This window comes from Schistocerca cancellata, chromosome 1 (assembly GCF_023864275.1).
Source record: "Schistocerca cancellata isolate TAMUIC-IGC-003103 chromosome 1, iqSchCanc2.1, whole genome shotgun sequence".
Classification (NCBI taxonomy): domain Eukaryota; kingdom Metazoa; phylum Arthropoda; class Insecta; order Orthoptera; family Acrididae; genus Schistocerca; species Schistocerca cancellata.
Window position 1 is genome coordinate 864,557,786 of NC_064626.1, and position 24,480 is coordinate 864,582,265.

The 24,480-nt window shown below is 38.9% G+C and overlaps 1 protein-coding gene across 1 annotated transcript in view; it reads right to left on the minus strand.

Annotated features, from left to right (window-relative positions):
• Window positions 1–24,480, minus strand: part of LOC126108660 (beta-glucuronidase-like) — a 149,826-nt gene that overhangs the window by 39,630 nt on the left and 85,716 nt on the right. Inside the window, exons 8-9 of the mRNA XM_049914005.1 lie at window positions 13,709–13,852; window positions 2,465–2,549 (exon numbers count right to left, since the gene is read on the minus strand). Of these exons, the coding sequence (XP_049769962.1) occupies window positions 2,465–2,549; window positions 13,709–13,852 (229 nt within the window). The remainder of the gene's footprint in view (window positions 1–2,464; window positions 2,550–13,708; window positions 13,853–24,480) is intronic.

Here is a 24,480-nt window from a genome sequence, read left to right on the forward strand (position 1 = left end):
CTCTTTCTAAAATATATAAATTAATTACAATCAATAATGTAATGTGTGAAGCAAAATTGGTGTAATAAGATTGAATAGTGGCAGGATATAAAAAGGGTGAAGCAGAGAAAATGCATGTTTGCCAGTAGTACTGAATAACTTCCACTGTTTTACATACAGAAAAGACTTTTACCCAAACTAACAGTATTTTATTGCATTTTTGAAATATACGAGGGTTGCCCAGTAAATAATGCCCCACATTTTTTTTCTCCAGAAGTATTTATTCCACAACAATCAAATTTACATATGTGAAAGACTGATGTTTTGTCTACTTGCTTTATTTTTCCATATAATCTCCTTCAAGTTCGACGGCCTTTTTCCAGCGAGACACAAGAGCGTGTATTCCCTGCCGGTAAAAATCTGTACTCTGCCTACGGAGCCAGGTTGTCACTTCGTGAATCACTTCTTCGTCATCGGCAAAACGTCTTCCACGAATGAAATTCTTCATTGGCCCAAACAAGTGAAAGTCTGAAGGAGCCAAATCGGGGCTGTAGGGTGGATGGGGTACCACTATCCAACCCAGTTTCGCGATGTGTTCACAAGTCCTCAAACTTGTGTGAGGTCGAGCGTTATCATGCACACACTTTTGAGTATCCAAGCTGATTGATAATCACATCCACACTTCCTTTGCTTACTGACAACTCCAGTGCCAATTGTCGAGTCGTAATGCGTCGATCCCGTCGAATGAGAACATCAGCCCGCTGCAACATGTCAGGCGTCACAGCCGTGGGAGGCCTTCCCGACCGCGGCAAATCTCGGAGCTCCGCAGCACCGCCCTCTGATGCTTTCACCCTCTGTGCCCAGCGACCAACAGTACTCCTATCGACTGCAGATGTTCCGTAGACTTTGCACAAGCGTTTATGAATATTGCCCACGGTTTCTTCCTCTGCTACGAGAAATTCAATCACTGCACGTTGTTTATGACGGATGTCACCTGCAGACGCCATTTTAGAACATTCCTACACCACCGCTCTCTGTCGGAGGAAATTGAAACTTTGCGTACACACGCGGGAAACTTCAAATAACTCGCACCTAAAGTGTCACATTTCTAATATTTTTTATTTCGGAGAAAAAAAATATGGGGCATTATTTACTGGGCAACCCTCGTACATTCATTAACTAGGTTCATTAAATAATGTCATTAAGATGACAGCCTTCTTGTTAGATGCAAATTTAGAGTCCCTCCTTAAAACTCTGCATGACTTCCTCCAGCATTTCATTCGACACAGCTGCAATTTCTTGATGAATAGAGATTTTCAGGTCATTGATTGTGCAAGGCTTGTTCACATACACTCCTGATTTGAGGGAACCCCACAAAAAGAAATCACAAATTGACAGACTGGGAGAGTGCACAAGCCAAGATACATTGCTGAATCATTAAATGATGCATCCAGTTAAATATTTGCTGAACCACTTCTGCAGATGCTCTTGCCATTTGAGCTGCCTGATCATCTTGTTGGAACCATATTTTTCTCTCCTTCACCTTTCCTGTTTCAGATGCAGGAAGTTGTTTAGCATTTCAATGTACTGCACTGATATCACAGTAACTGTGGTTCTCTCCCATCACCCCCCCCCCCCCCCCTCCAAAAAAGTAAAGACACACTGTACCACATTTACTTTTTAGCTGTGGAGATCTCTGGTGTAATTCACATGGGTTTTCCAGCACCCAGTACAGACAGTTCTGTACATTAACATAGCCATCCTGGTAGAAATGGACTTTGTCATTTATCACAGTTAGGACATCTCCATCTTCCATAAGAAAGGCATTTGTTATGCCACAAAATTTTTTGTGTTGCTAAAAAATCCTATAACTTAGCTGCTGCATCATCATTGTTTTGTAGCCTGAAATTTGTGATCACTTGGAGATGTGATGAATCAAAAATGTGATGTAACCAGTTCTGTACCCTGTTGCCTAGTTGATCCTTTCAGACTAGCAAGAAGTGCTCCACTCTGTCCACATTTTCCAGAGTTTGGACTGAATGGGGAAGACCTGGTGATTTTTCTTCATCACAGATCCAGTAGTTCTAAATGGGTCAGCCCAACATAGTACATTGTTTCGATCTGAAGTGCAACTTCATGTTCAGTATTAAAATTTCTACTGAAATGAAGTTGAATCCTGGCCACAGAATTGCTGTTTCTAAAAAACACTGGTTGACAGTAAACATATGATACTCTGTGCTCCATTGCTCCATAGTAACAGAAACAGTGTTGTCTGAGCTTTCCACCAGAGCTCACCCAAGGTTAATACCCCATTCTCCACTGAGCTCTATCGGTTTAAAAAACATGCATTACCTAGACTCCACCCTGTATTTAAAAGATATCATGAAGGGACTGCAAATAGAACAGGTCAATTGGCCTAATCTGTGAAATGCAGAAGAAAATAAACTACAAGGAAAATTACTATAACTTATCTAGATTTTCATACCGCACGGTCCACATCATAGGTTGAAGTCATAGCAATTGTAGTAGGACGTGTAGCATCAAGACTTTTCACGTGGTCAATAAGTTCTCTGCAAAAAAGAAAGGATTATATTGTTAAAGTATAGGACTGCTGTGGAATACTCTAGAAATAATTTAACAAAGAAGTTATAGAAGATACCAAAAATTATAGAATAAAACAGCTTTGCACTGCTTTGTAAACATCTCTTTTTCTTGATTTAATTTCTTGCACCACACTCCTTACTGGCTGTTCAAAAAATGGTGCATAGGGGATTGCTGGGCAACATATTTTACAGAAAGAAACATCTTCTGCTGAAGTGATGATTCTGTTTATTATGTCGACCACAATAAATAGTACTCGAATACTAAACATGTAAATGTAAGTAGAAAAATTTAGAATTAACAATAAAAAGTTGTGCTACTCCCCAGACTGGGCGGGAGACCGGCACAATAGCAGTTAAATTTATTATAAAAAAGCAAGCATATTTTAGTAGTTATGTCCCCTGTGCATTTTTGGACTTTTTATTTTCACCTGTTTGCTATCATCCAATAGTGGAATGTACACATTAGAACAAGGTTCTGTACAATATCTGGTCCAATGTAACAATCAGATGTCAGGATGATTCAATCCAATTACAATTGTACTACCTAAATCTGGATGAGTGAATTCAATTGCAGTCCTACCATCTAATAAGAAGAAACACTACCAACAATCCCAACAATGTTTCAGTCTGGCAAATTGGTGTGTGCAATGTGCAATCTAAAATTTTAGCATGGCTCACTTGAAGTCTACAGGTGCAATTGTGCACTGTCATTTTAAGCCCAGTATTAACACAAGTAATAATAATATTCTCCAAATATTTGAATTATAGAAGAACAAGTTAGCAAAAATGAAACATAAAATATTAAACAAATAGCTAAAAGGTGAACATAGAGTTTAATAAAATCCTATAGGGTACTAATGTGGGCTAAATCAAACTGTCTAAAATCGAAGACAAATTTTTATTCAAGACATATGCACTCAAATGTGCAAATGAGGGCTTTACAAGGATAAATGATAATTCAGTTGAACAACACTCAAACCAGTGGTGCAAAATGTTGTAATGTTTACGAATGCAGACTATTTAACGCAGTAGAATGTGTGGTTTAATATTCATACAGACGCATTTTAACTCTCTGAAACATGTAGCAAAATCTTAAAATCCATTAGCATGATACCTCAGTAACATTGAAAACTACAGTTTATTACTCACCATTACCATAATGAAAAATATCTGACAAATTCATCACACCATTATCAACAATAAATGCACTGAAATATTATAGTTCACAGCAGCCTTAAACTGTCTGAACAACAATAAAGTCTGGGTGATCACAGAAGAACAGGAGAGCCACATGAACATCTTTAAGGCCCAACAGAATTTAAAGCTCAGAACTCACTCCCACAAAACTATTCTAATTCCTGAAAGATTTCTAATTGTTCAACCTCCTCCATTGAAAACTCACTAGCAAAAGACAGCATGTACTGCTCTGTGCAGTACTTTAAGCTCATAGTAATATGATTACTGCTGTACTCAATACAAATATTTACAAAATGATCACCACTCAATTTAAACAATAATTTCACATGTGTACAACTTACTAGTGCATAAATTAAATTCTCACAGTTTGAGACCTCTCATTAAAATCGCCATACACTGATCACCAGAACATTATGAGCATTGACCTACCATTGATATAAACCTGTCCTGGAGATAGCAGCATCACTTGGTGAAGAATGACTGCTTGTCAGACACATGCACAGTGCCTGCAGTATCTGTGATGTACTCTACATCTACATCTACATCTGCATCTACATACATACTCCACAATCCCCCATATGGTGTGTGGTGGAGGGTACCTCGTACCACAACTAGCATCTTCTCTCCCTGTTCCACTCCCAAACAGAACGAGGGAAGAATGACTGCCTATATGCCTCTGTACGAGCCCTAATTTCTCTTATCTTATCTTTGTGGTCTTTCCGCGAATTGTAAGCTGGCGGCAGTAAAATTGTACTGTAGTCAGCTTCAAATGCTGGTACTCTAAATTTCCTCAGTAGCGATTCACGAAAGAACGCCTCCTTTCCTCTAGAGAATCCCAACCGAGTTCCTGAGGCATTTCCGTAACACTCACGTGATGATCAAACCTACCAGTAACAAAGCTAGCATCCTGCCTCTGAATTGCTTCTATGTCCTCCCTCAATCCAACCTGACAGGGATCCCAAACGCTCGAGCAATACTCAAGAATAGGTTGTATTAGTGTTTTATAAGCAGTCTCCTTTACATATGAACAACATCTTCCCAAAATTCTACCAATGAACCGAAAATGACTATCCGCCTTCCCCACAACTGCCATTACATGCTTGTCCCACTTCATATCGCTTGCAGTGTTACGCCCAAATATTTATTCGACGTGACTGTGTCAAGCGCTACACTACTAATGGAGTATTCAAACATTACGGGATCCTTTTTCCTATTCATCTGCATTAATTTACATTTATCTGTATTTAGAGTTAGCTGCCATTCTTTACACCAATCACAAATCCTGTCCAAGTCATTTTGTATCCTCCTACAGTCACTCAATGATGACACCTTCCCGTACACCACAGCATCATCAGCAAACAGCTGCACATTGCTATCCACCCTATCAAAGGATCATTTATGTAGATAGAAAACAACAGCGGACCTACCACACTTCCCTGTGAAAAAAGGGCAAGTTGCGTTTCACAGGAGCAATGCTTTCTAAAGCCGTGCTGATGCATGGACAGCAACTTCTCTGTCTCAAGGAAATTCATTATATTCGAACTGAGAATATGTTCGAGAATCCTGCAACAAACCAATGTTAAGGATATTAGTCTGTAATTTTGAGGATCTGTCCTTCTACCCTTCTTATATACAGGCGTCACCTGCGCTTTTTTCCAGTTGCTCGGGACTTTACGTTGGCAAGAGATTCGCAATAAATGAGTTCGACCAAGGTCAGATTGTCATGGCCTACAGGGTTGGCATGAGCATTTTAGAAACCTTGTGACTTGTCGGATGTTCAGAGAATGCTGTGGTGAGTGTCTTCAGCACGTGGTGGAACCAAGATGAAACCACATCCAGACGTCGTGAGGTTGAGCGCCTTTCCCTCACAACAGATGTCAGATGTCATAGGTTGGGCAGACTGGTAAAACAGGGCAGGCAGTGAACTGTGGGAGAACTAGCATCAGACTTTAATGCTGGGCAGAGTACAAGTGTGTCTGAACAAACAGTGCACCAAACACTCCTAATGATGGGCCTCAACAGCCAATGACCCATGCATGTGCCAAAGTTAACACCACAGCATCAGCAACAATGACTGAAATGGTCACATGACAATTGGCACTGGATAGCGGCAGACTGCTCCATGGTTTGATGTATCCTGATACCTTCTACATCATGCCAATGGGAGGTTGCAAATCCAATGTTTTCCAGGGGAACAGCTCCTTGACACCTATACTGCAGAATGGAGACAAGCTGACAGCAGCTTATTTTCATTTACCTATGTGCTTAGTAGTTTAATTCTTGAATTTCTTGCAGATTTGTGTATTTGCTAGGCACAGACTCATGTTTTAATAACAGTGTAGTGTATAGTTCCACCATATTTAATACGAATAGGAACTGTGATTGCTGTGTTCAGATAAGAATTGAGTTGGTGACTCCTTGCTCACAGTTCCTGTTGGTGCTGTCTTCTGTTGGTCTGTCTGAGGGTACTGCCAATAGACATCAATGCAGGGTGCCATATGTGGGAATTCAAGGGACATCCATCACTACCCAAGTGCCCCTCAGTTGTGCATCACTGTGGCTACCCAGTTGCTACCCACACTGAGGTTGGCTCTGCACTCATAGTCAGATGGGTAGTGGGCCCAAGTAAAAGGCATTTCTAGTGCTGTCTGTGGGTAATAAAGATCCTCAGCCAGACATCGTCACTTGTCCTGTTTCAGAGGAAGCCTCTCAGCCTGCAAGATCTGGGTATTCACAGAGAGTGGGATTACTGGTAGGTGGGGCTCCAGTGTTAGGTAAACATTTGATCCTCTCATTGATATAGCTGCCAAGGAGGGGAAGAAGTTCAATGTGCATTCTGTGCATATACAGGCATAACAGCTGGGACAAGATGAGGAGGAGGGGGGATGTAGCTACTGGTATCCAAGGTTGGTAAAGACTGTTGCCATTCTTGCTTGTGAGAGGGAGGCAGAGCTCACACACCATCAGTAGGATTGTCAGTAACACTGACTGTGGACCTTTGGTACAGAGCCAAGTCGGGGTTTTGAATCACAGGCTCAGATGGTTTTGTGACCGTGCCTGCTGCAGATTCTTACACTTCCGCCTTAGAGAGTTTGGGGTGTTGAGTTCCACTTAATAGCTCAGGGGTCCATAATACACTAGAACTGGCTTCACAGATAATGGGGGCTGTGTGGAATGGACTGTGTGGTTTCTTAGCTTTCTTGGGAAAGAACGTAAAGGGCTCCATTATCAGAGTGTTTGCAGGTTGAACACAGGATGAGGGTAGACCTAGGAGCCATATATATTATAGTTGTAAATTCTCTTAGCAGTGTTGGGAAAGAGCCAGAGTTCCATGCTAATAGAAAGCACTGAGGCTGAAATTGTTATAAGTACTGAAAGCTGACAAAAACCAGAGATAAGTTCAGCCAAAATGTTCACAAAGGACCTACCAGGGTTCAGAAAGAATAGATTAAATACAGTTGTGTTGGCATGTTTGTTTTTGATAGAAGTCATTTATCTTGCAATGAAATTGGAGATGATAGTTCCTGTGAGTCAGTACAGGTAGAGGTTACACTTGACATCTGGAATACATTAATAATTTGTTTCTTTTACCAACTCCACGACTCAAATTATACAGTTGCTGAAACATTCAAAGAAAACTTGAGTATCGTCTCAAATATGTACCCCACTCATACAGTTACAGGCAGTGGTGACTTCAATGTACTCTCAACATGTTGCAGAAAATACATGTTCACAGTAGATGGTAGGCATAAAATATCATCAGAAATTGTATTAAATTCATTGTCTGAAACTTATTTTGTGCAGTTATTTCAGGAGCACATAAAGTATAAACAGTTGTGAAACATACTAATCCTCTTTGTGTTGTTGTTGTTGTCTTCATTCCAAAGACTGGTTTGATGCACCTCTCCATGCTACCCTATCCTGTGCAAGCTTTTTCATCTCAAAGTACATACTGCAACCTACATCCTTCTGAATCTGCTCAGTGTATTCATCTATTGGTCTCCTTCTACAATTTTTACCCCCCATGCTGCCCTCCAATACTAAATTGGTGATCCTTTGATGACTCAGAACATGTCCTACCAAAGGATTCCTTCTTCTAGTCATTTTGTGCCACAAATTCCTCTTCTCCCCAATTCTATTCAGTAACTCCTCATCAGATACATGGTCTATCCATCTAATCTTCAACATTCTTCTGTAGCACCACATTTCAAAAGCCTCTATTCTCTTTTTGTCTAAACTATTTACTGTCCATGTTTCAATTCCATAAAAATACTTTCAGAAAAGACCTTCTGCCACTTAAATATACACTTGATGTTAACAAATTTCTGTTCATCAGAGATGCTTTTCATGCTATTGCCAGTCTGCATTTTATACCCTCCCAACTTTGACCATCATCACTTACTTTACTTCCCAAATAGCAAACCTCATCTACTATAAGTGTCTCATTTCCTAGCCTAATTCCATTAGCATCAGCTGATTTATTTAGACTATATTCCATTATCCTCATTTTGCTTTTGCTGATGTTCATCTTATGGGCTCCTTTCGAGACACTGTCCATTCTGTTCAACGGCTCTTCCAAGTCCTTTGCTGTCTCTGGCAGAATTACAATGTCATCAGTGAACCTCAAAGTTTTCACTTCTTCTCCCTGGACGTTAATTCCTAATACAAATTTTCTTTTGTTTCTTTTGCTGCTTGCTCAATATACAGATTGAATAACATCGGGGATGGGATGCAATCCTGTCTCACTCCCTTCTTAACCATAGCTTCCCTCAACTCTTGTAACTGCCATGTGGTTTCTGTACAAATTATAAATAGCCTTTTGCTCCCTTTATTTTACCCCTGCCACCTTTGGAGTTGAAAGAGAGTATGCCAATCAACATTGTCAAAAGCTTTCTCCAAGTCTATAAATGTTACAAATGTAGTTTGCCTTTTCTGAACCTATCTTCTATGACAAGTCATAGGCTCAGTATTGCCTTGTGTGTTCCAACATTTCTATGGAATCCAAACTGATCTTCCCCGAGATCAGCTTTTACCAGTTTTTCCATTTGTCTGTAAAGAATTCGTGTTAATATTTTGCAGACGTGACATATTGAACTGATAGTTCAGTAATTTTCACACCTGTCAACACCTGCTTTCTATGGTGTTGGAATTATTCCATTCTTCTTGAAGTCTGAGGGTATTTCATCATCTCATATGTTTGCTCACCAGGTGGTAGAGTTTTGTCATGGCTCATTCTCCCGAGGCTATCAGTAGTTCTAATGGAATGTTGTCTCCTCCCAGGGTCTTGTTTCTTCATCTACTTCATCTTCTGTTTCCATAATATTGCCCTCCAATACACCTCCCTTGTATAGACCCTCTATGTACTCCTTCCAACTTTCTGCTTTCCCTTCTTTGTTTAGAACTGGTTTTCCATCTGAGCTCTTAATATTCATACAAGTGGTTCTCTTTCCTCCAAAGGTCTCTTTAATTTTCCTGTAGGCAGTATATATCTTACCCCTAATGATATACTCCTCTAAATCCTTACATTTGCCCTCTAGTCATACCTGATTAGCCATTTTGCACTTCCTGTAGATCTCATTTCTATTTGTATCTCTTTTTGTCTGCTTCATTAACTGAATTTTTATATTTTCTCCTTCCATCAATTAAATTCCATGTCTCTTCTGTTACCCAAGGATTTCTATGAGCCCTCATCTTTTTACATACTTGATCCTCTGCTGTCTTCACTATTTCATCTCTCAAAGCTATCCATTCTTCTTCTACAGTACTTCTTTCCCCCATTCTTGTCAAACATTCCCTGGTGCTCTCTCTGAAACTCTCTACAACCTCTGGTTCTTTCAGTTTATTCAGGTCCCATTTCATTAAATTCCTACCTTTTTACAGGTTCTTCAGTTTTTTTCTGCAGTTCATAACCAATAAACTGTGGTCAGAGTCCACACCTGCCCCTGGAAATGTCTTAAAATTTAAAACCTGGTTCCTAAATCTCTGTCTTGCCATTATATAATCCATCTGAAACCTTCCAGTGTCTCCAGGTCTCTTCCATATATACTACCTTCTTTCATGATTCTTAAACCAAGTGTTACCTATGATTAAGTTATGCTCTGTGCAGAATTCTACCAGGAGGCTTCCTCTTTCATTCCTTACCTCCATTCGATATTCACCCACTACTTGTCCTTATTTTTCTTTTCCTACTATTGAATTCCTGTCACCCATGACTATTAAATTTTCATCTCCCCTCACTATCTGAATGACTTTTTTTTTATCTCATCATACAGTTCTTCAATCTCTTCATCATCTGTGGAGATAGTTGACATATAAACTTGAACTACTGTGGTAGGCGTGGGATTCACATCTGTCTTGGCTACAATAATACATTCACTGTGCTTTTCATAGTAGTCTACCCATGCTCTTGCTTTTTTTCATTATTAAACTCACTCCTGCATTACCATTATTTTATTTTGTATTTATATACCTGTATTCACCTGACCAAAAGTCTTGGTCCTCCTGCCACTGAACTTCATTAATTCCCACTATATCTAACTTTAACCTATCCATTTCCCTTTTTCAATTTTCTAACCTACCTGCCCGATAAGGGATCTGACATTCCACACTCCGATCCGTAGAAGACCAGTTTTGTTTCTCCTGATAATGACATCCTCCTGAGTAGTCCCCAGCCGGAGATCCAAATGGGGGACTATCATCATTTAGCCATACTGTAAAGCTCCATGCCTTGTGAAAAATTATGACTGTAGTTTCCCCTTGCTTTCAGCCATTTGCAGTACCAGCACAGCAAGGCCATTTTGGTTAATGTTACAAGGCCAGATCAGTCAATCATACAGACTGTTGCCCTTGCAACTACTGAAAAGGCTGCTGCAAGCCTTCGGGAACCACACATTTGTCTGGCCTCTCAACAAATACCCCTCCATTGTGGATGCACCTACAGTAAGGCTATCTGTATCACTGAGGCACACAAGCCTCCCCACCAGTGGGGGTTCATGGGGGCTCTTAGCAAAAAATAATCCTGAGCAAATAGGGAGCATCATGATGGACGCAAGATTTATTGACCTGGAAAAAGTGTTCAGCAATGTAAAATAGTGCAAAATGTTTGAAATTCAAAGAAAAGTAGCTATAAGCTATAGGGGAAAAAATAATATTCAGTACCTACAAGAATCAAGAGGGAACAATAACACTGAAGTGCTAAGGCTGAAATGCTCAGATTAAAAAGAGTGCAAGACAGAGATTCATTCTTTTGCCCTTTCTGTTCAGTCTATACATTAAAGCAGCAATCGCAGAAATAAAAGAAATGTTCACGAGTGAGACTTAAATCTATGATGAAAGGATATGAATAACAAAATTTACTGATGATTTTGCTATTCACAGTAAAAGTAAAAAAGAATTACAGGACATCTTGACTGGAATGAACTGCCAAATGAGTGCAGAATATGAATTGAGAATAAACTGAAGAAAGATGAAAGTAATGAAGACTAGAAGAAATGAGATTAGTGATTAAGTTAACATCAAAATTGTTGCCCACAAAGCAGATAAATTTAAGGAATTATGCTGCCTTGGATGGATGAACCAAAGAGGACATAAAAAGCACACTATCATAATCAAAGAAGACATTTCTGGCCAAAAGAAGTCTGTTAGTATCAAACATAAAGGCCTCCATTTGAGGAAGAAATTTCTGAGAATGTACTTTTTGAACACAAAATTGTTGGTAGTGAATCATGGATTGGGGAAAAACCGGAAATGGATGGAATCAAAGAATTTGATATGTAATGATAAGGGTGGATTGAAAAGACAAGGAATGAGGAGTTTCTCCGTAGAATTTCCAAAGGAAGGTAGGTACTTGAACAAATCACTGACAAGAAGAAAGGACAGGATGACATGACATGTGTTAAATTGCAGCATGATAATTTTCTGTGGCTCTGAAGGGGACCTGTAAAGGCTAAAAATTATAGGGGAAGATAGTGATTGAAATACATCCAACAAATAATTGAGGACCTAAGGTGCATGTGCAACTCTGAAGAGGTTGGCGCAGGTGGGGATTTATGATGGATCACATCAGATCAGTTAAAAGCCTCACGGGGAAGGGGAAGGGCAATATATCCTGTTTCATATTAAATAATTGCTTTACTAAATACAGGTTCATAGTTTAAATAAAATCATTTTGGATGCTAGGTCATGTGTTCGTAAAATAACTGTGCCACCAACATTTTGATCATTTTTGCAGCACTCCTCTTCGGTGATGCTAAAGAGCCTCACTGCGAAGAGGGTTGAAATGTTGGCGGTATAGTTTTTTTAGTGTTTTATAACAACTCAACCTAATATCCAAAATGACTTTTTTTAAACATACACATTTGTGGGTTTAAAATTACTAATTTACTTAAATAAGTCCATTTTTATAAAATTTTCCTGAGGAACATATATGTCTCACAACTGGTGATCATATCTATTTCCTGTTATCCCTTGTTCCAACAAGTGATGTGTTTATTACTGTGCAACATAGCTAGTCTTTTATTCTGGTATTTTGATTACACTTATTTAGTTTAGATCACAGTACTATTAATATAATAGATTATTTTAAACACCTTTAACAATGAAAGTAAAATATTAAAATAAGGGAGTAACAATTCACTCAAAGAAATCGCACCTATGTAAGACACCTTTCCAAATAATTTCCATTTCAAAATAAATTCAAAAGTATAGAACTGGGATTTGTCTTATTCATAAATAGTACTGGTTAACTGCATGCATCCTAATACACTGATTCAATAACTATCTAGCACATAGGCCTAAAAGCCAACTTTCATCACAAAAGATAAATTTCGCAACTAAACATAGTTTTTATACTCACATACCTTCATTTATTACAGTTGTAATGTGGCAGAATGGGACAATTACCATACATTGCTCACTGTAAAGTGACACTAAACCTACAGTGTCATTCATTATCTGGTTGGTATATGACGTTGGTATATGAATTTTGATGTACAAAACAAGAACTCAGGCATATAATTGGCAGTTTTTCATTACAGATTCAGTGTATATTAACTGCTAATTTATGTAGCCCAAATCAAACAAACCCACATACTATGACTTCCAAATTATTTAGGGAGACTCGCAGTAAATGTATCTGAAGTGCACAACTTTATATTATTGGAAACATATTAGGAATATTAAAATACACTTAATGCAAAAGTTAAATAACTCCTATAATCCATTGTTAATCCACTTGAAATCATGTATTTACAAAACTTACTGTCTCTAAATCGTAAAATAGAAATCAATGTAATTATTGAATATAGAAGTCTGTGCCAAGGCAAAGTTTAATCTGTGACCAAATTATCCAAATACGTAAAACATTGATTGCAAACTATGAAATGTAGAGAAGCAGCATGCTCTTGTACATCTCTCATTATTGTGATTTCGTGTAAATGACATGGTTGAAGCCGTGTGAAGTCAATCTCTATAGAGGCAGTGCTGCAAGAGAATCTGTGTATGTCTTTGTCCTAATAAACACTTGAAGTAATAGTTATGGTGTTGACTTGATCATTTAGTAGTTAGTGCTATCAAACTGTTCAGAGAGTACTTAAATTGAATACCAGGGATATCACAATGTATAAGTTATCTTTTTATGGAAATGCAACACCCCTTCAATAAAATGAAAATTCAGAAGATTAGTATTGAAACTGTAGTTGGTACATTTCACATTTATATATGGTGACTACATGCAAGACAGTGATGATAATGAAAAAAACACACAAAGGGAGAATAAATGTTCTTGGCACCTCAAAGTATTGTTTATCATCTGCTGAAAGATTTATTGCAGTACAACATGTGCAGAATTGAGTTTATAGACACTATTTTTGAATAATATTGGAAGATACCATTTTACCAGTAATTAAGTTATAATGTCTGTTGCTAATGACCTGTAGTAGTCCTCAGTTCCATCAAGCTGTGTACGTGGTTCATTAGATACTGACCAAATGATAACACTTGGCCTGTTCTTGTCCCTTGTAATCAACTCTGTTAGTGATCTTTTGTGGTTTTCCAGTAGCTCTGGAGAATAATTCCTGAAACATACAGATCATAATACATACATTTAAAACTAGGGATTGAAGAAGTGTCTGCAGATTGTGATGCAATGGTCCAGGTAACAATATAAGGAAATTACAGATGCCAGGATTGATGCACATTCTGATCCAAAGGTTCTATATAGACATGTATTTTGTAAATGACTGCTAATATGGGCATTCTTGTTTCCACCTGAGTAGAGTTTATAATTAGCTATACACTAAGAAAACCTTGTTTCCAGCTTTCAAATTATCATTATTTTATGCAAATTTACTTTCACAGTAATTTCCAGAACCTCTGTTTGGCATCAGTCCCTGAAATTATATTCAAAAACTGTTTACCTTGAAAATTTCAGATGAATAGTGTTAATTATTAAATCAAGATTAATTGTAAATATTAGTAATGAAAGATATTTTGTAATTAAGTTATTGTTTTCTGAAATTAATTGTCAACCCCTAAGTCGTGATAGAACTTCACAATAAAAAATACATCTAACAATGAATCAATTTATGTATAAGGTATTTTCATTTTTTGTATCTAGTATTATGTAAAAGCATAATTTTAATTATAAGTTTGATTGTGTACAAACACTAACAATAGTATGAAATATGGTGATTATTGTAACTTATTTATAGTCCAGCAGCAGTGTTCATCAATTCAGTCTGAATTTAATCTATGTAGTGTCTATAATGGAAGTTAGTTGGCGCCAGTGCAGAAGATGTAATCAGTTTTATGTCAAAGTTCAATAGCACATGATGTTTATTGTAAAAAAAATTTGTTATATTTTGGTGCAAGTGTAAAGGATAAACATACCATTAAACAGAAATATTAATCTGGTTGTTATACTACATTACATACAAAAACCCAGGCAGAATTTCCCAGGGATAGTATTCTTCTAAAAATTCAGTTAACAGTTATAATTCAATGTTTTTGCCTCTCAGTGATATGCATTGGCAGTAGGTACCAATAAAACTCTACCATTTTTAAAGTCAGTCTTCACATTGACAATTGTTATATTGTTTGTTGTAAATTACAAAGTGTTAATGATGCACTGAAAGGTGCAATGGTATAAAGAAGAATGCCGCCTTACCACTTGAGAAACCACAGTTGGAATTTGCTACAGCAATAAGAGATCCTCCACAGATGCCTATCTAAGCAGACAAAAGAGTGCCTTAGAAATCAGTCAAGTATGTAATGGAAGCCTGCATAAGACCAGAAATGATAATGAAATAATAAAACCTTGCACATAGAAGAGAAACAGCCACACTTTGGAGAATTTATTAAATATACAGTAGCGGATTCAGAGGGAGGGATAAGAGGCTCAAGGCCCCTCCCATAAGCATCTGTATCCACCCGTGACCAAACTCAAATCAAACTTGGTATTATCCTACTGTCTTAGTACTACACTACCTACTGTACAATTTTCATCACTTGTTACGTAATCCATTTTAAGTAGGTGTAGTATGTTTTCAAATTTTACATTTCTCTAAGAAGATGCTAATGTGACTGACTAGTTTTTAAATCGCACGCCACCCATTCGGAACGCAGCTACATAACACAAACCACTGCCACTGCTACTCGCGAGTGCGCGCGCCGCGCTGCTATACACATAAGGCATGGTTGTATGGTTTTTCGAATCAGACACAGTAGAATGCGCTGTTCAAGTGGTTTTTAATTGTAATCAAGGCGTGCTTTTGTTTATATTTGTCAGATTTTCAAAAAATGGCATCGAAACGTAGACAAGGAGACCTAAGTTCGTTTTTTTCTGTTTATTTGAAAGGGAAGGAAGAAAAGGTAGAATCGAGTGAAAATGAACCTCGAAACAATGTCGGTGTCTTATCATTGTCGACTCACCAGATACAGCTTTCTGATTATTTTGTATGTACTTAATGAAATTCATACAAACACGATTAGTCGAGTTTGTGACTTTTTATTGGGTTCAGTTCGTTGATCTTTCGGTCGGTTTGGTGTGAGTGGCTGTGGACTGGACTCTGGATCAGGATTGCGAAGTTAGTGATTTTTCCCACTAAATTTAGTGGTTTTGAGTACCTGTCTAGTGTACAGATTTTGCATCTAGTGGCTGCTGTGATTTATGGTGGATTTTAAAAAGATTTGGGTGGTTTATAGTAAAATTATTTTTTAAAATCACTTGATCCATTCTACGTACAGAAAACAGCACCATGTAATATGCTAACGTCTAGCAGCTCTTAAATTTATATCGCCTATACATTTATAATTCACGGTATTTTGTCTTCGCTTCCAGTTTGTTTTGTGGCCGTATTGTTATGCACCCATTTTGTTTTGCACTCTAGTATTAATAAATTTACAATTGCATGCATAGTGCATATGTGTAGTGCCGGTAATAATGTGGTGATTCTCAAATCACTTGCTATTAGGTTGGGTTGGGTTGAGTAGGTTTGTTTGGGGGAGGAGACCAGACAGCGAGGTCATCTGCCTCATCGGATTAGGGAAGGACGGGGAAGAAAGTCGGCCGTGCTCTTTCAAAGGAACCATCCTGGCATTTGTCTGGAGCGATTCAGGGAAATCACGGAAAACCTAAATCAGGATGGCCAGACGCGGGATTGAACCGACATCCTCCCGTATGCGAGTCCAGTATGCTAGCCACTGTGCCATCTCGCTGGGTACTTGCAGTTGTTTTAGTGCTAAACATAGGTAAAGCAAACAGACAGTATACCCGGAAATTTCGTGCAGAATCACCCGCAAAGAAAAACTTAAAATCAGTAGAAAAAAATGTAGTGCAGCTATAAAACGTGTAATAAGACCGTATTTCGTGGAAAATTTTCTGCAAGATATCGATGACAGCATTTAAATCACTATAATTAATGAATCAACAGACATTAGCGCGACCAAATTTTTAGGAATATCAATAATATATTACAGTGCTGCAACCAATGCGATCACGTCTAGTGTCAGCAATCAAAGACGCGCCTCAAGAATTGAAATTAGATCTAAATAAGCGGCAGGGAATAGGCACAGACTGTACGAAAGCAATTGTAGGTGTTCAAAGTGGGGTGTCAACCAGATTTTGAAAAATGTAATTCTGGATTTGATTGTTATAAATTGTGTAAGCCATTCAGTTCAGCTTGCTACTTCTGTTGCAAGTGAGACGCTCCAGGAAATCTGGACTTCTTAGCTAAGAAAACGTACAATTGGTTTTTGCAGTCTTGAACTCGCAAACAAGTGATATTTGTCAGGCTGTCAAAGGAGCAGAACCCCTTAAAATTCCACGCGCATCTGATACGCAATGGTTGTCCATAGAACCTGCGGTAACAAAAACTACAGACCAGCGGCTCCAGCTTTGAAAGCACATTGAAATAACGCGAATCAAAGAGAACTGTTACACTGCAGAAATGCTTTATTCAGTATTCTCTGATGAATCCAATTAGGCGCATTTAAATATTTTCCAAGACGATTCTTCCAAATGTGCATCTGGTTAATCACATTTTGATCCTAACACAGAGGATCGGTGGAAGCTGCTAAATAACCACGTTGTGCTAACAGAATCATTAATAAAAAAAAGTTTTTGTCCCTACATATCCTATGCGAAGAAAATTAAAGTTAGACTTTGAAATCCACTTAGATCGCAAAACTTATCTTGGATATTAGTTCGAAAATAAGGTTAATGAATTGAGAAAACCTGAATTATACCCAGAACAAGAACGTGTCCTATGTCTGAGATGCATCCAGCTTGTGCACCAATAATAATTCAGTTGTTGCAACAACTTCCAGACAACAATGAAATTTTGAGGAGAATTTCACGTCTTACAGTGTCCAAAGTTCTTCGTGTTGTTAAAGAGTAATTGATTCCTCTCCGTGAATCGTGTAATATTGACCCTGGTACAATAACAAAAATTGATTTCAATGACAAAGTTCAGCTCTTGTCAAATGGTCCGAAACAGACGCTGTTAATTTCTAGTGTGAAGTGCTTCAACACAGAGATGCAAATGACGTCAACTCATTTCACGAATTGCCAACTTTTGCGCTGTCACGACTAATGTTACCATGGTCGAATGCGGAAGTGGAAAGACTTTAAAGCCAGATGAACATTATTAAAACTAAAGCGAGAAATAAAATGAAATCCGAAATGATGAATTCGCTTTGTCGATTCGAGCAGGAATCGGAAGGAAGAAACAATGTTGCCACAATAACGAACAGTCAACAGAAATGCTGATGCAGGTAGGAACTTACAACTTTGTAACATGGACATCCACAGCCGTTGAAAACGCCGACAGCTGTTAACTGATGGTTTATTTACCCGCCCGGTTTCGCTTCGTTAAAGCAGCATATTCGGGTGTAAGTGGTGTCACATAAATCAACACATGTAGATGCTCCCAACGTTCGTAGTCTGTGAATCCACTAGTGCTTTACCCTTACGACTAGTGACTACAGTTGCCGCATCCCCTGCACTATTCGCCCCAATGTTTCGCCGGTTTTTATTCGTTGAGCACTTCCCCTCTTCATGGGGTTGGATTCTCTGACTACGAACGTTAGGGTACCTCCATGTGGTAATTTATGTGACATCACTAACACCTGAAGATGTTACTTTAACGCAGTGAAAGCGATCGTGTTAATAGACCATCAATTAACAGCTGTTTACGGATTTATTCAGTGTCATGTGACCTGATACGAACTGTTAACGACATGTAAAGCATCTGAACATACTTTATCCGCTACTACCTCTGCCTCTGGTGTTGACCTTTCTGTCGGGGAAGACGTTGGTGACACCGAGCTCTTCATTTTCTCTTAGGTAAGTTCGCTGTGCCACATTTCATAATATTGTTGTAGCTTTAAACAAAGGGATAAATTGAACTGTCTCATACTTTTGGTTACTCAACGTACTCAGTGCTTAAAAGACAACAGTCTAATGGTTTTGTTAAAGGCACGATATAAAATATAGTGGTTTATAGTTTTGAATAAGTTCTTTTAGAAGGAAATCTCATTTCACTGTTGGCAACAAAAATGCTCTGAGCACTCGATCCTCTCTGTCTGCCCTACAAAAGACAGCGTGAAGTAATATTTAGGGTAAATAATGTAATGTAATATCAATCATCGGGTTTTTTTCGGTTTTGAGTTCTTTTTAAACTAGCTTTCTTAGCGCGAATGCCAGTGTTGTCGCGAATTTCATACTATTATACCGCGTTATTTACTTAAAATCTGTAATTGTTTGCTGCTGTTATAGAACTGGAACCAGTGTCAGTGGGAGTGGCTAGTACATCGACTACTTGCGCTGAAAATCCTTTCGATATTTCTTGTGTGGTAGGAAAAGTACTCAGTGACGAGGAAAAGTATAAACATCTGACAGAGTCTTCAGAAAACCTCGTAGTGGGCAAGCATTCTGTGGCTCTAAGATCTTTTAGACATTCGTCCACTTTGCAAATACAAAACGACACTAGAAATCTTCAGAAACTATTCTGCTACAGATTACCAAAAAATGACAGTTTTAAAAAGCACATTTCAGAAGTTCATAAAAACCCTGAATAAGCTGTAAATAATTTAATCGAAATTGAGAAAGTGAAAATGATTATATCAGACAGAGAGCGGCTGATTCCTATAGTAAAGACGATCATATTATGTGGTCGAGAAAACATACTGTTAAGAGGCCACCGAGATAAAATCAGCCAAGGAAAATTTCGAGTTCTTTTAAATTTTAGTATTGACTCAGGTGATACGTCTCTCCAAAAACATTTAGAGATAGCGCCAAAAAATGCTACATATCTAAGCAAAACAACTCAGAGTCAGCTGATTGATTGTTGCCATTCTGTCATTATGAAAAACGTACACGACAAAGTCAAAGAAGCAAAATGTTATGCTGTTCTTGGCGATGAAACAACGGATTCCAGTGGCACGGAACAACTCAGTGTATGTATCAGGTGTCCCAATTTACAAAAAAAGCACAATACACGAAGACTTCATATGCTTTCTGTCTGCAACTGACAAGACTGGTGCTGCATCAATCGATCAAATAGTTCAAGAATTAAATCAAGCCGGCCTACAAGTTAAGAATTTGAGAGGTCAAGGTTATGATGGAGGTGCCAACATGTCTGGAAAGGTCAGTGCGAATAAATCAGTTCCAACCGCTAGCGACTTACATGCATTGTGTGGCACATAAACTAAACATAGTCATCGCGAGAGCCTGCAGCTTGCCTAGTATTCGCAATATGATGGGAGTTGTAAGTCGTGCTACTAATGTCGTGCGCAAGCCAGCAAAAAGATTGAAATTTATCAAACGAGCTATCCTTGAAAAACGCCCAGAAGCGGAAAGAGTTTAAGTTACAAAGTCTTAGTGATACACACTGGCTTGAAAAGCATGATCCACTTTTTCAATTCAAAGAGCTCTTTGACTTTATCGTACAGTTCCTTGAAGAAATGGACAGAACTTCTCCGTCATCGGAAAGTGAAAGTCTTCTGGCTTCTATTCAACGATATGACTGTCTTAACTTTGACGGTAACTGCCGATGTATTTGAATTACCGTTTCGCTTTCACGGCAGTCTGTTGAATTAGATCTCAACCTTTGCTATGAGATGGTAGGCAGTGTAATAAGAACACTGGAACGATACAGAGAAACGAAATATGAAGAAATTTTCCAAGAGACGTGTCATATCGTAGAACCTTTGGACATCCCAATGCAGTCACCCAGAATCGCCAAAAGTTCTGCTCTTCACTCAAATAATGAAGCACCTGATGCTAAGGAATACTACAGGAAAAATAAACCTTTAATACATACACACGCTTTTTGCTTGATGCAGCATTTCTTTCTTTTCTGTTCTTTCGAGTTCGAGAATAATGTCATGTCGTGTTTTGTTTCAGATTGAATGTATTCCTTTCTTTCATCGATTTTGTATTGGGACAGTTGAGGAGTCGCTTTTCGAGAGCAGAGCACTCTCCAATTCTCGACCTGTTCACCCTTATACCAAGTGCCATCGTAAAAACAGAAAATCTGAGCTCTTTAGTGGCAGCTGCACGTGTTTACAGCAGCGACTTGCCTCATCCTCTCTCGTTATCGGGAGAAATAACTCTTAGGAAGGAGGTCTGGAGAGACAGGGAACATCCTCCCCAAACAACAGCAGAGGCACAACAAGAGACTAATTTTTCCCTAATATAAAAATTCTTTTACAAATTATCGCTGCATTACCAGTATCTACTTGTGGTGTGGAGCGTAGCTTCTCTTCGCTTAAACTGATAAAAGTCGTACCTTCGTACGACATTGACAGATGACAGGTTGAATGGTTTCGCTACCATGTATATACACCGAGATATATCTGGCTACCTACAACCTGTCGAAGTCACTGAAGAATTTGCAAAGCGTTATCCGAGAAGACTCGCTATGCATTAAATGAGCAAAATAAAATTATGTGTGCGTTTTAGTGTATTAATGTTTACCTTGAGAAAGCCTACGCTCAGCTGGGTCAAGCCCCTCCCAAAACAAAATCCTGGATCCGCCACTGGAGATACAGGGTTATTACAAATGATTGAAGCGATTTAACAGCTCTACAATAACTTTATTATTTGAGATATTTTCACCTTGCTTTGCACACACATACAAAAACTCAAAAAGTTTTTTTAGGCATTCAAAAATGTTCGATATGTGCCCCTTTAGTGATTCGGCAGACATCAAGCCGATAATCAAGTTCCTCCCACACTCGGCTCAGCATGTCCCCATCAATGAGTTCGAAAGCATCGTTGATGCGAGCTCGCAGTTCTGGCACGTTTCTTGGTAGAGGAGGTTTAAACACTGAATCTTTCACATAACCCCACACTGAAAACAAGTTTCGCACTGAACGCATCCTCTTCCATGAGCTGTTGCAACGGCGCCGAAAATTCAAAGCGTTTGACTTTGTCATCGGGTGTCAGGGCTTGTAGCAATTGTAAACGGTAAGGCTTCTGCTTTAGCCTTTTCCGTAAGATATTCCAAACCGTCGGCTGTGGTACGTTTAGCTCCCTGTTTGCTTTATTCGTCGACTTCCGCGGGCTACGCGTGAAAACTTGCCCGCACGCGTTCAACCGTTTCTTCGCTCACTGCAGGCCGACCCGTTGATTCCCCTTACAGAGGCATCCAGAAGCTTTAAGCTGCGCATACCATCGCTGAATGGAGTTAGCAGTTGGTGGATCTTTGTTGAACTTCGTCCTGAAGTGTCGTTGCACTGTTATGACTGACTGATGTGAGTGCATTTCAAGCACGACATACGCTTTCTCGGCTCCTGTCGCCATTTTGTCTCACTGCGCTCTCGAGCGCTCTGGCGGCAGAAACCTGACGTGCGGCTTCAGCCGAACAAAACTTTATGAGTTTTTCTACGTATCTGTAGTGTGTCGTGACCATATGTCAATGAATGGAGCTACAGTGAATTTATGAAATCGCTTCAATCATTTGTAATAGCCCTGTATGCATGGGTGAGCTCACATGAGAAAGCATAAGAAGAGTAAAAATATGGAACAATTTGCCAGGAAATGTCAGAAAGTGTCGCCAGATTTAAATATCTCATCCACAAATGTTACAATGTCCAAGTATACGGAAATTAAGACAGTGATAAAAGGGAAATTATTGTACATGATTAATTGTGATCAATTGTATTTCAGTACTTCCTACATCTTCATACAAACTCTGCAAATCAGTGTGAACTACAGACCAGATGTTAGCATTGTACTATACATGTCACAGTTACTGCTTGTTCCATTCACGTAAGGTACTCTTAAGTTATTATTTCTGCATAAGTCCTAGTGCATATCCTTGTGTGAGTTGGCCTGCTCATGTAATTTTTCCTCCGCAAGAAGCACCATGTCATTTGACTGTGTTTGAATCTTGTATTAGTACACAGCACATAGTTTAGATCAGTGCATCTGAGTTTTCATATTTAATTCTTGCAGTAGCTGTCGTGCAAGCAGAGTTTCTAGCCTTAACAGGAAGCTGCGATAGGGTAGCAGAATACATGTGGCGTGCACATGGGGGATTTTTACGTTAGAGAATCCCTTCCCTTGGGATCAGAGATGAAATGCGTGCAAAAATCGAAGTTACAACAGCCATAACAATCCCAGTAATGCTCATCCTCGCAGATCGGATATAAAAAACGATTTTCAAGTACAACGTCTGACATGTATAGGAATATACATAATGGATGTACGAGTCCAGATCGAAGAGGCATGGTTGACGACACATGAAAGTTTGCGTGTGGCCGTACGTCGTGCACAGATATCCAAATGGTAAGGCGGGTTCAAGTAGCAGTCCGCCACAAATTTTCATTGTCGTCTTTCCATTCTACAGCTGATGGTTGTCATTATTTGCAAATGCGAATGCTTTTCCAGGATACAGAAAAGGTTAGTATGATATTAGTAAACTGCAAGACCATCCAAGGAAGAGTCTTAGAATTAGTACTGCTTATTGAAGGTTATAATGCCCAGATAGTATTAGGAACAGAAGGTTGGTTCACATTGGAAGTGGCGAGCAACGAAATCGTAAATTCAAATTGGAATATTTATTATAAGGATAGGTTACTCACCTCGAAGAAAACTATTGACACACAGTCAACATGGGTTTAGAAAACATCGTTCCTGTGAAACACAACTAGCTCTTTATTCACATGAAGTGTTGAGTGCTATTGACTAGGGATTATAGATTGATCCCGTATTTCTGGATTTTCGGAAGGCTTTTGACACTGTACCACACAAGCGGCTCGTATTCAAATTGCGTGCTTATGGAATACCGTCTCAGTTATGTAACTGGATTTGTGATTTCCTGTCAGAGAGGTCACAGTTCGTAGTGATTTACGGAAAGTCATCGTGTAAAACAGAAGTGATTTCTGGCGTTCCTTATCTGTATAAACGATTTGGAGACAATCTGAGCAGCCGCCTTCGGTTGTTTGCAAATGACGCTATCGTTTATCGACTATTAAAGTCATCAGAAGATCAAAACAAACTGTAAAACGATTTAGAAAAAAAATATCTGAATGGTGCGAAAAGTGGCAATTGACCCTGAATAACGAAAAGTGTGAGGTCATCCACATGAGTGCTAAAAGGAACTCATTAAACTTTGCTTACAGGATAAATCAGTCAAATCTAAAAGCCGTAAATTCAACTAAAATCCTAGGTATTACAATTACGAACAACTTAAATTGGAAGGAACACACAGAAAATGTTGGGAAGGCTAACCAAAGACTACGTTTCATTGGCAGGACACTTAGAAAATGTAACAGACCTGCTAAGGAGACTGCCTACACTACGCTTGTCCGTCCTCTTTTAGAATACTACTGCGCGGTGTGCGATCCTTACCAGATAGGACTGACGGAGTACATCGAAAAAGTTCAAAGAAAGGGAGCACGTTTTCTATTATCGCGAAATATGGGAGAGAGTGTCACAGAAATGATACAGGATTTGGGCTGGAAATCGTTAAAAGAAAGGCGTTTTTCGTTGCGACGGAATCTTCTCACGAAATTCCAATCACCCAGTTTCTCCTCCGAATGCGAAAATATTTTGTTGACACCGACCTACATAGGAACGATCACCACGATAAAATAAGGGAAATAAGAGCTCGTACGGAAAGATATAGGTGTTCATTCTTAACGCGCGCTCTACGAGATAGGAATAACAGAGAATTGTGAAGGTGGTTCGATGAAC